General features: G+C 39.4%; 1 protein-coding gene and 1 long non-coding RNA gene across 2 annotated transcripts; both read right to left on the bottom strand.

The window, feature by feature from the left end:
- Positions 1-7,504: 7,504 nt before the first annotated feature.
- Positions 7,505-11,206, bottom strand: LOC311117045 (polymeric immunoglobulin receptor-like; the record flags this gene model as incomplete). The annotated part of the gene is made up of 9 exons (XM_084192042.1): positions 7,505-7,535; positions 7,864-7,874; positions 7,991-8,056; positions 8,578-8,618; positions 8,978-9,072; positions 9,523-9,634; positions 9,805-10,140; positions 10,633-10,938; positions 11,131-11,206. 9 exons carry the CDS (start codon positions 11,204-11,206, stop codon positions 7,505-7,507), a joined length of 1,074 nt encoding a protein of 357 aa, XP_084048168.1.
- A 4,639-nt stretch (positions 11,207-15,845) lies between these two features.
- LOC311117044 lies at positions 15,846-16,813 on the bottom strand. The gene is made up of 3 exons (XR_014611552.1): positions 16,786-16,813; positions 16,472-16,531; positions 15,846-16,218 (listed from the first exon to the last, which is right to left on the bottom strand). It is a non-coding gene; the product is annotated as an uncharacterized lncRNA (long non-coding RNA).
- Positions 16,814-17,168: the final 355 nt, after the last annotated feature.

Raw genomic sequence — 17,168 nt, 5'->3', positions numbered from 1 at the left:
CTCTAACTGAAGCTAATTGTAGAGATTTTTTTTCAATTGATAATGTAAAATTAACAGCCATACAGAAAGACTCATGTGAAGTTGAAATTACAGAGGAGGAACTTCTGGACGCAATTAAAGACTTTAAGTCCGGGAAAACTCCAGGGTTGGATGGCATACCAGTCGAGGTATACCAAACCTTTTTTGATATACTAAGAGGACCGTTATTAGCATGTTTTAACCACTCCTATGTAAATGGTAGATTATCTGACACTCAAGAAGGTCTGATCTCATTATTAGTGAAACAGGATACAAGTGGAAAATATAAAGATCCAGTCCATATAAAAAATTGGAGGCCCCTTACACTTCAGTGTTGTGATGCAAAAATTCTAGCAAAATGTATAGCGCATAGAATTAAAAAGGTATGGTCGGATATTATTCATTCTAATCAAACAGGTTTTTTACATGGAAGATACATTGGAGATAATATAAGGCAAGTATTGGAAACAATAGAACACTATGGAAAATCTGGGAAACCAGGCCTGCTATTCATAGCAGACTTCAAAAAGGCATTTGATAAAGTACGACTGGGGTTTATATATAAATGCCTGGAGCATTTCAATTTTGGAGAATCTCTTATAAAATGGGTCAAAATCATGTATAGCAACCCTAGGTGTAAAATAGTAAATAATGGCTATTTCTCAGAAAGTTTTAAACTGTCAAGAGAAGTGAAACAAGGTTGTCCACTATCGGCATATCTATCTATTGTGGCCATCGAGATGTTAGCTATTAAAATCAGATCCAACAATAATATAACGGGATTAGAAATCCAGGGCTTAAAAACAAAGGTGTCATTGTACGCTGATGATTCATGTTTTCTTTTAAATCCACATCTAGAATCCCTCCACAGCCTCATAGAGGATCTAGATACATTTTCTAACCTCTCTGGATTACAACCAAATTATGACAGATGTACTATATTACGTATTGGATCACAAAAAAATAAATTTTTTACATGTAGATATGTAATGTAGTTTACCAATAAAATGGTCTGATGGTGATGTGGATATACTCTGAATACATATCCCAAAGGAAATAAATGATCTCACTTCAATTAATTTTAATAGAAAGTTAGCAAAAATAGATAAGATCTTGCTAACATGGAAAGGTAAATACCTGTCAATTTGTGGAAAAATCACCCTGATTAACTCTTTAGTATTATCCCAGTTTACCTATTTGCTTATGGTCTTGCCTACGCCTAGCGAACTGTTTTTAAAATTATATGAGAAAAAAATATTCATTTTTATTTGGAACGGCAAGCCAGACAAAATTAAACGGTCCTATTTATATAATGAATATGAATTCGGAGGACAGAAATGATTAAATATTAAAGCATTAGACCTATCACTAAAAGCTTCAGTCATACAAAAGTTATACTTAAATCCGAACTGGTTCTCCAGCAAATTGGTAAGATTGTCTCACCCAATGTTCAAGAATGGCCTTTTTCCCTTTATTAAGATTACAACCACTCACTTTCATTTATTTGAAAAGGAAATAATCTCCCAAATATCACTATCTCTAAAACAAGCCATAGAAAGTTGGATGCAATTTCAATTTAATCCTCCAGAAATGACAAAACAAATAATGCAACAAATATTGTGGTTAAACTCAAATATACTAATTGACAAAAACCCTTTTTTTTTTACAAAATGTTTAAAAAAGGTATAATCTTCGTAAATGATATCATCGGTAGGACTGGTGGAGTTATGTTACACATGGAGCTAACAAAAACATATGGAAATGTCTGTTCTACCCAAAATTACAACCAAATAATTGCAGCCTTACCGCAAAAATGGAAGAGGAGAGTGGAAGGGGGAGAAAGTAAGGAACTTGTCTGTCGGCCTTGCATTAAAGAACATAATTGGTTAAGGAAAACTGTCATAAATAAAAAAGTATATCAGTTTCATTTAAGGACCAAATGATTGACAGCCGTCCCATATAGATTGCAAAATAGTTGGGAAGAGATTTTTGACATACCGATCCCATGGCATAGTGTTTATGAACTGATACGCAAAACGACACCGGTTTCAAAACTTAGAATCTTTCAATTTAAATTATTACATAAAATTCTTGCTACCAATAGAATGTTATTTATATGGGGGATACAATCTTCCCAGCTCTGCAGATTTTGCTGCAAAGAGAAAGAATCATTAGATCATTTGTTTTGGTACTGTCCACTTGTAGATTGATTTTTTGACACAGGTCCAGGAATGGCTAAAGGATTGCAATATTTACCTGGAGCTAACCTTGCATATAGCATTACTGGGTAATCTGAAAAGTCATAGTCAATCGATCAATAACATAATAATACTTTTAGCAAAAATGTTTATTTTCAATTCACAATCTGTAGAAACAATGAGAATAGAAAGGTTCAGACCTTTTGTAAGACATCACAGGACAGTTTAAATATATATGGCAAATATAAATCCTATATGGATGGTGTTAAAAGATAGATAGAAGGTGTTGAATGGAATTGAAGGATGGGACTAATAACAACTAACAACAAATAATAACAAGATAACTAATAATGTAAGCATACTGTGTCCATAATAAGTATATAGGTTGTAGGTTGGGAGCTTTTGTGAAAGAGCACAGTTAAAAAGATATGGCATATAGAAGCAAACTTGATGGACATCATAAAAATGATCGGAGAGGTTGAGAGTAGAGGAAGTTCAGGAGAAAAAACAAACAAAATAGAATTATTGTACAATTGACTGTGTCCATAAAATGTAGATAGTAGGTATAAGCTGGAAGTAGAGGCCTAAGCATTGTTGTTCACAAGTTTACTCCAAGTAGGGAAAGGGTGGCGGGGTTGGAAAGTAATAAAGGGGAATATATATATATTTTTAAAGGATATGTATGTGTATGTATGTATGTATGTATGTATGTGTGTATGTATGTGTGTGTGTATATGTGTATATATGTGTATATATATATGTATATATGTATATGTATATGTATGTGTATGTGTATGTGTATGTGTATGTATATGTGTATATACAGTGGGGGAAAAAAGTATTTAGTCAGCCACCAATTGTGCAAGTTCTCCCACTTAAAAAGATGAGAGAGGCCTGTAATTTTCATCGTAGGTACACGTCAACTATGACAGACAAATTGAGAAAGAAAAATCCAGAAAATCACATTGTAGGATTTTTAATGAATTTATTTGCAAATTATGGTGGAAAATAAGTATTTGGTCACCTACAAACAAGCAAGATTTCTGGCTCTCACAGACCTGTAACTTCTTCTTTAAGAGGCTCCTCTGTCCTCCACTCGTTACCTGTATTAATGGCACCTGTTTGAACTTGTTATCAGTATAAAAGACACCTGTCCACAACCTCAAACAGTCACACTCCAAACTCCACTATGGCCAAGACCAAAGAGCTGTCAAAGGACACCAGAAACAAAATTGTAGAGCTGCACCAAGCTGGGTTGACTGAATCTGCAATAGGTAAGCAGCTTGGTTTGAAGAAATCAACTGTGGGAGCAATTATTAGGAAATGGAAGACATACAAGACCACTGATAATCTCCCTCGATCTGCGGCTCCACGCAAGATCTCACCCCGTAGGGTCAAAATGATCACAAGAACGGTGAGCAAAAATCCCAGAACCACACGGGGGGACCTAGTGAATGACCTGCAGAGAGCTGGGACCAAAGTAACAAAGTCTACCATCAGTAACACACTACGCCGCCAGGGACTCAAATCCTGCAGTGCCAGACGTGTCCCCCTGCTTAAGCCAGTATATGTCCAGGCCCGTCTGAAGTTTGCTAGAGTGCATTTGGATGATCCAGAAGAGGATTGGGAGAATGTCATATGGTCAGATGAAACCAAAATATAACTTTTTGGTAAAAACTCAACTCGTCGTGTTTGGAGGACAAAGAATGCTGAGTTGCATCCAAAGAACACCATACCTACTGTGAAGCATGGGGGTGGAAACATCATGCTTTGGGGCTGTTTTTCTGCAAAGGGACCAGGACGACTGATCCGTGTAAAGGAAAGAATGAATGGGGCCATGTATCGTGAGATTTCCGGTGAAAACCTCCTTCCATCAGCAAGGACATTGAAGATGAAACGTGGCTGGGTCTTTCAGCATGACAATGATCCCAAACACACCGCCCGGGCAACGAAGGAGTGGCTTCGTAAGAAGCATTTCAAGGTCCTGGAGTGGCCTAGCCAGTCTCCAGATCTCAACCCCATAGAAAATCTTTGGAGGGAGTTGAAAGTCCGTGTTGCCCAGCGACAGCCCCAAAACATCACTGCTCTAGAGGAGATCTGCATGGAGGAATGGGCCAAAATACCAGCAACAGTGTGTGAAAACCTTGTGAAGACTTACAGAAAACGTTTGACCTGTGTCATTGCCAACAAAGGGTATATAACAAAGTATTGAGAAACTTTTGTTATTGACCAAATACTTATTTTCCACCATAATTTGCAAATACATTTATTAAAAATCCTACAATGTGATTTTCTGGATTTTATTTTCTCATTTTGTCTGTCATAGTTGACGTGTACCTATGATGAAAATTACAGGCCTCTCTCATCTTTTTAAGTGGGAGAACTTGCACAATTGGTGGCTGACTAAATACTTTTTTCCCCCACTGTATATATATACAGTGGGGAGAACAAGTATTTGATACACTGCCGATTTTGCAGGTTTTCCTACTTACAAAGCATGTAGAGGTCTGTCATTTTTATCATACGTACACTTCAACTGTGAGAGACGGAATCTAAAACAAAAATCCAGAAAATCACATTGTATGATTTTTAAGTAATTAATTTGCATTTTATTGCATGACATAAGTATTTGATACATCAGAAAAGCAGAACTTAATATTTGGTACAGAAACCTTTGTTTGCAATTACAGAGATCATACGTTTCCTGTAGGTCTTGACCAGGTTTGCACACACTGCAGCAGGGATTTTGGCCCACTCCTCCATACAGACCTTCTCCAGATCCTTCAGGTTTCGGGGCTGTCGCTGGGCAATACGGACTTTCAGCTCCCTCCAAAGATTTTCTATTGGGTTCAGGTCTGGAGACTGGCTAGGCCACTCCAGGACCTTGAGATGCTTCTTACGGAGCCACTCCTTAGTTGCCCTGGCTGTGTGTTTCGGGTCGTTGTCATGCTGGAAGACCCAGCCATGACCCATCTTCAATGCTCTTACTGAGGAAAGGAGGTTGTTGGCCAAGACCTCACGATACATGGCCCCATCCATCCTCCCCTCAATACGGTGCAGTCGTCCTGTCCCCTTTGCAGAAAAGCATCCCCAAAGAATGATGTTTCCACCTCCATGCTTCACGGTTGGGATGGTGTTCTTGGGGTTGTACTCATCCTTCTTCTTCCTCCAAACACGGCGAGTGGAGTTTAGACCAAAAAGCTCTATTTTTGTCTCATCAGACCACATTACCTTCTCCCATTCCTCCTCTGGATCATCCAGATGGTCATTGGCAAACTTCAGACGGGCCTGGACATGCGCTGGCTTGAGCAGGGGGACCTTGCGTGCGCTGCAGGATTTTAATCCATGACGGCGTAGTGTGTTACTAATGGTTTTCTTTGAGACTGTGGTCCCAGCTCTCTTCAGGTCATTGACCAGGTCCTGCCGTGTAGTTCTGGGCTGATCCCTCACCTTCCTCATGATCATTGATGCCCCACGAGGTGAGATCTTGCATGGAGCCCCAGACCGAGGGTGATGGACCGTCATCTTGAACTTCTTCCATTTTCTAATAATTGCGCCAACAGTTGTTGCCTTCTCACCAAGCTGCTTGCCTATTGTCCTGTAGCCCATCCCAGCCTTGTGCAGGTCTACAATTTTATCCCTAATGTCCTTACACAGCTCTCTGGTCTTGGCCATTGTGGAGAGGTTGGAGTCTGTTTGATCAACCAAGAATTCACAAAAGGGGACAGACACCATATTGAGACTCTGCATGAAGAATTCTGCGAAATTATCCTCTGTGTACAACATAAAACACCAAATAATGCATGCAGAATAGAATTAGGCCGATACCCGCTAATTATCAAAATCCAGAAAACAGCCGTTAAATTCTACAGCCACCTAAAAGGAAGCGATTCCCAAACCTTCCATAACAAAGCCATCACCTTCGGCGGCCTTTCTCAGTAGCAAGGCTATGCTCAATGAGTCTGTACATAGTCAAAGCTTTCCTTACCTCCTGCCAAATGTATGACCATGTTAGAGACACATATTCCCCTCAGATTACACAGACCCACAAAGAATTCGAAAACAAATCCAATTTTGATTAACTCCCATATCTATTGGGTGAAATACAACATTGTGCCATCACAGCAGCAATATTTGTGACATGTTGCCACAAGAAAAGGGCAACCAGTGAAGAACAAACACCATTGTAAATACAACCCATATTTATGTTGATTTATTTTCTATTTTGTACTTTAACTATTTGCACATCATTACAACACTGTAAATATACATAATATGACCCTTGAAATGTCTTTATTCTTTTGGAACTTTTGTGAGTGTAATGTTTACTGTTCATTTTTTATTGTTTATTTCACTTTTGTTTTTTATGTATTTCACTTGCTTTGGCAATGTTAACATATGTTTCCATTAACAATAAAGCCCTTAAATTGAAATAGATGTTGTGACACAGGAGCGGAGAGTGGGCTGTCCTTCCAGGATAAGGACTCCACCAAGGTCACTCAGTCAGTCACTGCTGTTCTGCTGTTGCCCTCTGCTGGAGAGGAAGAGAAACATTCAGTCACAATCACAACACTGTCATCTCATGGATAGACAATGATAACGGTATCTGGTAACACTTACGGATAGACAATGATAACGGTATCTGGTAAAACAGACAGAGGAGACACCAACACTGACCTGTGTGGTCACCTGTAGAGCTAGTGAGCTGTAGACCACATTATCATCTGGTTCTGCTGCCTACAGAGGAGGAACAGGTAGAGAGGTGAACAGGGACAGTTCTGTTATAATGGAGAGTACAGTTTGAAACACAGTTCTCTGTGAAAGACAGTTGTAATTGTGATATGTGACATAAAGGTGATATATTATACCTATAGGTATAATGGTGACATAACCATGACTATATTAACACTGAGGAAACAATCACCTACTGTTGTTTTTGATAACATAATACTAGCTGTGGCTAATCAACAGAGCAGCTTTACCTTGGCCTGTACTTTTAGTTGGGCCTTGTGCTGGAGGATGACAGTGCTGTATGTGACATCATCATCATCTTCAGGAAATGGGGCCTGCTGGTAGAGAGAGACCCAACTAACAAAAATGTATTGTTATATTGTTATAGTGTACATTTACCTATTGCTTGTTCCAAGACAGAAAATGATACTGTAAATATAATTGTTTTCTAAAACAGATGCAAACAGCCATAATGTTGTCTAAGACCAACGATGCATGTAGATATATGTTGACCTTCTGTTCTGTCCTGAACTGATCAGGAATCACAGTGCTGTACATCACGTCATGGTGGCTGTCTGGGTTTGGGCTCTGAGAAATGGACAGGACAGAAGGTAAACATATGGCTACATGCATAGGAAGACAGAGTATTGGAACTTCAGATACTCAGCTCAACACTGCAGGGATTGAGGATAGAGAGAGAGAGAGAGAGAGAGAGAGAGAGAGAGAGAGAGAGAGAGAGAGAGAGAGAGAGAGAGAGAGAGAGAGAGAGAGAGAGAGAGAGAGAGAGAGAGAGAGAGAGAGAGAGAGAGAGAGAGAGAGAGAGAGAGAGAGAGAGAGAGAGAAAGAGAGAGAGAGAGAGAGAGAGAGAGAGAGAGAGAGAGAGAGAGAGAGAGAGAGAGAGAGAGTGAGTGAGTACCCAAGCTCACACTACATAGATAGAGGAGAGAGAAAGAGAGAGAGAACCTTAGCTCCATGCAGAGATGGAGTGATTGGTACTAGTCCAAGATCTCCACAGACCTAAACCAGGTTTATTCAGATTGTACCTGCTGTGCTGTTTCTCTGGTGTATCTCACTGTGCTGTATGTAATGTCCTGCTCAGGGTCAGCAGACTGCAAAGAAATAAATAGCAAAGAGATACAGGACTTGTCTATTTACCAGCTAAACCACAGTTTGTTTCCATGATAAGCCTGGAAAGAGGAGCTAAACTCCTTTACCACATAATAATATAATAATATGCCATTTAGCAGACGCTTTTATCCAAAGCGACATACAGTCATGTGTGCACATTAAAATGTGGTATCACACATATTTTGCACACTGGGTGAATGTCAAGAATGCACAGAAACTGGTTTAGAAATAGACATGAGCTGTAATGCTGTAAAATGATAGGATGCAAACAGAGGTATATTTAGTGAACTGACAGCTTCCTGTTCTCTGTCTTTTAAACATCATTTGTCAACGTCTTGAGTGCTATAAGACCTTGGGTTCAGAATATGGGACCTTTTATGTCAACTCATTGATAATCAACTGAAGAGGTAACGCTCGACTCAAATGGTAGATGATCCCAAATCATGAACAGAAAAGCAGATGGTTGAAAATAATAGAATATAATAAAATAAGTGTATTCTACCACTGAGTTGTTAGTTGTCTGGTCCTTGGCCTTATTGTCCTCTGGAATAAATTAAAACCAAATGTATTTGTCACATGCGCCGAATAGACCTTACCGTGAAATACTTACTTACAAGCTTAACCAACAATGCAGTTCAAGAAATAAGAACAGATGGTTAGGAGCCTGTAAAACGGCAGCCCCTCCAGTGCCATTATTCATAAAGAGAGGAAGATGTCAATTACTTCTGAGATTGTTATAGTACAATAATACCTCTGAATGGATTTCTTATAGACAATTCCACCAAATATTTTCTGTCATTCAAGATAAATCACAGGCAAGCAATATACTGTTGGTCACAATGTCAATACATATTTTTCTAAACTATTCTCCTTTTTTATATTCACATAAAATGACTACTTACTATGCTTTGTCCACATCTTCCATGTGACTAGGATACCAGCTGTCACCACCACAAACATGCCCCAAGGAATCAGTAGGACTTTCACATCTATGGACCTGATGGATTACATAGAAGAACTTGAATCAAAAACACAATTAAAATAGATCATTATAAATGTATCATTTGTGAAAAAGTAATAACTTGTTGTATGAACTTTTGTGATAAATGGAACAATTATTTAGATATTCACATGTGTGGAAGAAGACCATGCAACTGAAGAGATTACATTATTATTATTGAGATTATTACTATACAAATAACGTTTTTTTTTGTGTGTAACTTGCCGTTGCAAACGAGTTAGAATGACACCAACATTGATGCAACTTCTCAAAAAAAAAATTATACCCAAGAGGAAGTGCTAACAGTCTCTATATGCATTTAGGGAGGGTGTTTGGTTAGCTTTAACTGTTGTAGTGTATGATGGAATTGTAATGTTTCTTTGTGTTCATATTACCAGCCAATTGCCATAATATGTGGGATAATACAGCTGAATGAGTGATAATAACCTCTGGTGGACGTCCTCCATGTTCCCCTTAGCTCCTTGACTTGTGTTGTCAGTCTGAACAGGCTCAGCAGTTGGAGAGACAGAGGGTTGTTGAGTGGTTGGAGCTTGGATTGCTGTGAGATAAAATAACAATGGCATCAGTGAAATTAATGGAATACCAGATAGTCAGGTTGTATAGCAACATCACATTCATAGTTAATATTAAAATGAATTCCAGATGATGCCACTGGATAAAACAAAGTGAATCATGTTTGATCATAAAGTATGTGATTGATCTACTCACTTGACGTCATTGTAGTGGTTCTCTGTGTTGCAGTTTGTTGACTGACAGTGATGTGAACAGGCAACTCTAGTTCTCCCAATTCACACCAATACCAGTCAGTGTTCTCCATCTTCAGTCCACTCATAGTCACTGTTAAGACTTTTCTGTTGTTGGCATCACTAGTCCGCTTTAATGTCACTGATGGTCCATGTAAAGACCAAGAATGCAAACTCACACAATCACCACCCATCCTGCACCACTTCATATCTCCAGAGTTACTATAGTAACAACGGACAGTGACACTCCCTCCTTCTACTCCAGTCACTTCCTGTTGGTCCACATAGAGTTCTGGAGTACCTGAACACAGAGGTAAAAAAAACAAGAATTCAGAGAAGAAAAAAGTGTTTTTACAACAGGCTCCTTACAAATTCCTTAAAGCTGCAGTCTGTGATTGGTACATCCATTGTTAGTCCTTTGAATTCATAATAATTATATATAGCCATTGATTCTTGAAGAATGTAAGTTGCCTCACGAGTTTAGTTCAACTGTTACCCCATCATGACCCCAAATATATTCTTGTTTTACTCAGTTGTTTGTAAACAATGTAATTGTAAACAAACGCTGTCCAGCTTCAAAACACGGTCAGTTCTTGCACCTACGTATACAGTATAGCTCTGTCTATGAATTTCAGACTGGTTACACATTTATCATTTCATTTGTTGTAAAAGGATATTTATAATTGGGTCATTATTTTGTATTTGACATTGCAGGTTTACAGGACAATCCATAGGACATTGCTGAGCACTATTCATTCTACTTTACTAGTTACAAACAGTGAAGGGATCTTACCTGGAGTGACAGATAGGTAGAACCATTGTATCCTGATATCTGGTCCTCCATTGATCTCCACAACACACCTGTAATTCTCAGAGTCCCGTGACTTCAGGTTAGTCATGGTCATAGTGAAGATTCTCTTGTTGATGTCATCAGAGATTGAGGCCTTACCACTGATCTTAGGATGGTCAGTGCGTACCACATAAGAACACACTTCCCAACCTAATCCTTTACACCAGTATTTCACATGGTTGATGTGATTCAGATCATAGTGACATGGGATGGTGATGGAGCCTCCTGTCTGCACAGACACATGCCTCACTGTGGACACATCAACACAAAACACATTTAAATTAGAATTAACATTTAACAGAATCTGTACAAAGGAAAAATACAAAATGAATCACATTGCTCCAACACACAGCTCGTTCATGATTGAGATTGATTATACAGTGTTTTAAGTGAATAGACCCAGGGGACTTCGCCCTTAATTCGTAGAAATAGTACCCTTACCTGCTGAGAGTACAAAGAGGATGAGGGTGAGGATGAGGAAGAGGAGGAGGAGGAGGAGGGAGAGATGAAGAGCCATGTGAAGGTTTCAGTCTGCCTGGTATATCATATGGTACCTGAGTACAAATGTGTGTCAAGGACCAAGGTACCAGCCAGAATGACTCTACTTCCTAATGTTAATAGACTTCACTGTCTGTAACTCTCTTCCTGCTTCTGTTTGTGTGTACATGCCCCCCTCAGTGGTAGATAGCAACTATTGCATCATATGGACTAGTTTAACCCCAAAATCAAAGTCACTACAAAGTACTGCATATGCTAGAAATGTATAGATTTGAGGGGTCATGTGCTACAGAGATGTAGTGATGGGGACTAGACCAAGACCTCCACAGACTCTCACTTTAAACCAGGTTCATGGTTCAGGGTCCTCCGGACCACAACCCAGTCTGATATTATTTTACGTTCAACAAGAACGCTCTCTGTCTCTCTCCCTTTTCTATACAGGAAATGTACAGCTCATAACCACAGATGTCTTCTAAGCAAAAGTGTGAAAGTTAGCTCAGAATGCTGCAAGTTTAAGCTAAACTCATTCCATAATGTCATGTTAAATACTGAGCTATTCATTCTGTTGTAGGCTCCAATACAGCAAACTACTTCAGATACATCAGAATGTCACTCTCAAAATCACAAACGATCTTGAGAAGAATAAAATGTCTTTAAAAATATTCATGACATTTTTTTTTATCGCTTTCATACTATTTTCACATGTATGTGGTAACATTTCACAACTCTTAGTACAAATCTCAAAACAGACCATCAAAAAGGCAGTTTTTTCAAAACTTTAAGCACATTTTCAATTGACTAATAAGTACAACACACAAAATCACACCAACATTTCCACCAAACATAATCAGTGTTTCAACTAGAAATACCTTTCATATAAAGTAAATGCCTTTCACAATGTAATAATCACAATACTTTTCAAATGATTTTCTTATCATTTGTTAGAATACATTTGACCATCACTTAATCCAACAGTGCTTAATGGTTAATCACTTAACCGTTTGGTAAAACTATAGATTTTGATCTGGTTTGCCTGCTATATATGGATTTTGAAAACTACAGAAATACAATATGTGTTTATATAGTATAAACATTTAAATGACATGTATGATACATGATAACCATACATAATGACTATTCATTATTAATAATTGATTTCACATAGCGTCAACCACTATTGGTCACCATATAAAAGGGGGTGAATGAACACTTGCAATTTCTTTCAATATGGAGCAGGATAGACAGCAAGGGAGAGCAATAAATCAAAGAGCTCGTGAACAAGGGGCCGTCAGAGAGGTGGGCATGGGCCCCATCCAAAAGGTATAAAGAAGTGGGCATGGGCCCCTTCAAAGAGGTCAAAGAGGTGGACATCAGAGAGAGGGAGGCAGAGGGCAGGGAACTGTTGTGTCTAATGAAGCCTGGGCCATCGTTGTTTAACATGTGGTAAACAGAGGCCTTACCAAGGCAGAGGCTGCCTGATTAGATCACCCCAATCTGAAAAGATCAACTGTCATTTCAATCATGACAACATTTCGCCAAGAAATCCCGTAAGTCTGTAGGATATGCACTATGCTTTAACAGTACATTTACATTAAATGATATATTGTAATGCATGTAAATTCACAAAACATGTTACAATATTCTTACAGTGTGATCTATTGACAGTATACTCTGTTCTACCATCAGAATTGACAGAAGACCCCATGGTGGTGCCGTGGCTGTGTGCTGACCGACCAGCAGTGTTGGAAATGGTGAGGGCCAGGAATGACATATGGCTGTCTGAAACAAAGCAGGCCATTGAGGAGAACGGTGACATCTTTGCCAATGTGGTATCCATCAGCCTACCAACAATCGGCCACCTTATGAAGAGGCAGCAGGTATCTATGAAACACATTGAACTGGTGCCTTTAGAGAGAAACAACGACAGGGTGAAAGAACTGTGGGCCGAGTATGTTCAGGTACGGCACTATACACTGTATTACTGTTACTATTTGATGCACAGCTACTTCACAGTATCACATTAAAACAATACTGTAAAAATAACTAAACCAAATATGTTTTTAGAGGGTGATGGCGATGATTCTGTTAACCATCAGAATTATATCTTTGTTGATGAAGCGGGCTTCAACCTTGCCAAAACTCAGCGCCGTGGGTGGAATCTCATCGGCCAACGGGCGACCGTCCAAGTTCCTGGACAACGTGGGGGAAACATCTCCATGTGTGCAGCTACCTCTGAAGATGGTGGTGTAGGACGTAGGCCATTACTTGGATCCTATAAAGCTGCACACCTCATTGTGTTTCTCAATGAAATTGAGCAGGCCTGTCAAGGTGAAGGGGTCACCTATGTCATTGTGTGGGACAATGTCAGGTTCCAACATGCAGAGGTGGTTCAGGCATGGTTTAGGGCCCATCCCCGATTCATGACCCTATACCTTCCCCCATACTCTCCTTTCCTCAACCCTATTGAGGATTTTCTTTCAGCATGGACGTGGAAGGTGTACGATCACCATCCCCATGAGTGTGTCACCCTCCTGCTGGCCATGGATGAGGCATGCCACGACATCAATTCAGACCAATGTCTTCATTAAATGTCTTCATTGATCACACCTTTGATTATACATTATATAAATGTTATGGAAGTTATACATTTTCTGTCAATTTTGTTGGGTAATGTAAGTGTATTGCCTAATGTGAAAACAGTGTAATCTACTGTAATTGACAGTACTGTAGCATATTACTTTCAGCACTTCTAAGGGCGATTTGAAACACGTATCCTGCATTGTTTGCTATTGGATTAACTGGTAGTTAAAACTACTAAATTCATTATGTTGTGTTTTGGTGATTAAACCAATGTTCTCATTACATTTCACAATAAACTTATATTTTGAATCAATGGTTGTGTGATGATAGATGTTTATAATCCAAATGAACGCACAACGACAGGTTTGGAATGAAAGACTGGCTGCGTTACAGGTGTGACCAGTTTGGAGTTCTGTACTAAGAGTTGTGAAAATGTACCACATACTTGTGAAAATAGTACCATAGCGATAAAAAAAACTGCAGCAAAGCATTTATATTAAAGTTGGAGAAGGTAAAGACAGAATAGTAGTCCAATGCTCTGATTCAACAAGGAGAGGATTTGTTGCATGTGTTTGTGTATGTGTGTGTGTGTGTGTGTGTGTGTGTGTGTGTGTGTGTGTGTGTGTGTGTGTGTGTGTGTGTGTGTGTGTGTGTGTGTGTGTGTGTGTGTGTGTGTGTGTGTGTGTTTTATTCACCCACCAGTGGAAAACATTTACAAATCTATTTTAAAAAATCAAAATCTTTCTTCTATCGCTCTGATATAGGACAGACACTTCAAAACATAATTCCTTTTAATGCATTTTTTGATTAGCTGATTCGCCATTTATGAACATGTTATTCAATGTGTTTCTATGAGATAATAGCAGCAAGGCCAAATTTAATTTTTAATCAAATCATTTTGTTATACTTTTTTAAATACTTACAAATACATATTTTGTTACGTTACAGCCTTATTCTAACAATTATTACATTGTTTTTCCCCCCTCATCAATCTACACACAATACCCAAAACTGACAAAGCAAAACCAGGTTATAAATTGTTGCAAATCTATTAAAAATGTAAAACTGAAATATACATTTACATAAGTATTCAGACCCTTTTCTCAGTACTTGGTTGAAGCACCTTTGGCAGCGATTACAGCCTCGAGTCTTCTTGTGTATGACGCTACAAGTTTTGGACATCTGTACTTGGGGAGTATCTCACATTCTTCTCTGCAGATCCTCTCAAGCTCTGTCAGGTTGGATGGGAGCGTCACTGCACAGCTATTTTCAGGTGTCTCCAGAGATGTTCGATCGGGTTCAAGTCCGGGCTCTGACTGGGCCACTCAAGACTTGTCCCAAAGCCACTCCTGCATTGTCTTTGCTGTGTGCTTAGGGTCGCTGTCCTGTTGGAAGGTGAAGCTTCGCCCCAGTCTGAGGCCTCTGTACTTTGCTCCGTTCATCTTTACCTCAATCCTGACTAGTCTCCAAGTCCCTGCCGCTGAAAAACATCCCCAGAGCATGATGCTGCCACCACCATGCTTCAACATAGTGACGGTGACAGGTTTCCTCAAGATGTGACACTTGGCATTCAGGCCAAAGAGTTAAATCTTGGTTTCATCAGACCAGAGAATCTTGTTTCTCATGGTCTGAGAGTCCATTAGGTGCCTTTTGGCAAACTCCAAGCGGGCTGTCATGTGCCTTTTACTGAGGAGTGGCTTCCGTCTGGCCACTCTACAAAAAAGGCCTGATTGGTGGAGTGCTGCAGAGATGGTTGTCCTTCTGGGAGGTTCTCCCATCTCCACAAAGGAACTCTGGAGCTCTGTCAGAGTGACCATCACGTTCTTGGTCACCTCCCTGACAAAGGCCCTTCTCACCCGATTGCTCAGTTTGGACGTTCTAAAAAATAAAAGAGCATAACTCTACGTCCTAATGTTCATAGATCTCACTGTTTTAAACTCTCTTCTTGCTTCTGTTTGAATGTACATAACCCCCTCAGTGGCAGATAGCAGCTATGGTATTCTATGGTCTAGTTTTAAACCTAAAACATATTCATTTCAACACATTTTGTATTCAGCATCATAATCATATTTATTTTCTTACACAGCTTGTACATTTAATTTACACTCTTGATCATGATTAGTTACTGGTGTTGGACATTTGACTAGATACATAAGATAAATAAGATGAACATGTAAAAAACAAGTGACAAGGGTAAAAGGTGGGTGACACATAACTACTATAACAGATAGTGTATGTGGTGACAATGAAAACAAACACAGCAGACTGTCTTCAGTAGTTTATGGACACAAAAGGATAGAGGGGTCTTTCTGGGGTGGGTTAAGAGGTATGACAGAAGCATATTGGAGGCAGATAGATGTTGTGACACAGGAGAGGGGAGTGGGCTGTCCTTCCAGGATAAGGACTCCACCAAGGTCACTCAGTCAGTCACTGCTGTGCTGCTGCTGCCCTCTACTGGAGAGGAAGTGTAACATTCAGTCACAATCACAACCCTGTCATCTCATGGATAGACAATGATAACAATAAGGTCAGTTTCTCAGAAAGTGGTGATACAGGATTAAGTGCAGCAAAATAAAAAGACTAAGAAAAATGTGTGTGGTTAAAGAGTGACGTTTACAACACATAGCAATGTGGTGTTGTCTGTATCTTTGTTGAGAAATCAGCATCATCTGGTACAACAGACAGAGGAGACACCAACACTGACCTGTGTGGTCACCTGTAGAGCTAGTGAGCTGTAGACCACATTATCATCTGGTTCTGCTGCCTACAGAGGAGGAACAGGTAGAGAGGTGAACAGGGACATTTTGTCAAAATGGAGAGTACAGTTTGAAACAGACTTCTCATTGAAATTAAAAGTGTAGACAGTTATAATTGTGATATGTGACATAAAGGTGATATATTATACCTATAGGTATAATAGTGACATAACCATGACTATATTAACACTGAGGAAACAATCACCTACTGTTGTTTCTGATAACATAATACTAGCTGTGGCTAATCAGCGAGCAGCTTTACCTTGGCCTGTACTTTTAGTTGGGCCTTGTACTGGGGGATGACAGTGCTGTATGTGACATCATCATCATCTTCAGGAAATGGGGCCTGCTGGTAGAGAGAGACCCAATTAACAAAAACGTATTGTTATATTGTTATAGTGTATATTTATCTATTGCTTGTTCCCAGACAGAAGATTATACTGTAAATACAATTGTTTTTCTTCTAAAACAGATGCAAATTTGCCAAGGCTATGACGTTATATGAGTAACAGCCATAATGTTGTCTAAGACCCAAGATGCATGTAGCCATATGTTGACCTTCTGTTCTGTCTTGAACTGATCAGGCATCACAGTGCTGTACATCACGTCATGGTGGCTGTCTGGGTTTGGGCTCTTAGAAATGGA

The sequence above is a fragment of the Coregonus lavaretus genome (assembly GCF_964263955.1).
Source record: "Coregonus lavaretus genome assembly, contig: HAP1_SCAFFOLD_3401, whole genome shotgun sequence".
NCBI classification, from domain to species: Eukaryota; Metazoa; Chordata; class Actinopteri; order Salmoniformes; family Salmonidae; genus Coregonus; species Coregonus lavaretus.
This window is presented reverse-complemented; position numbering and strand designations above follow the sequence as displayed.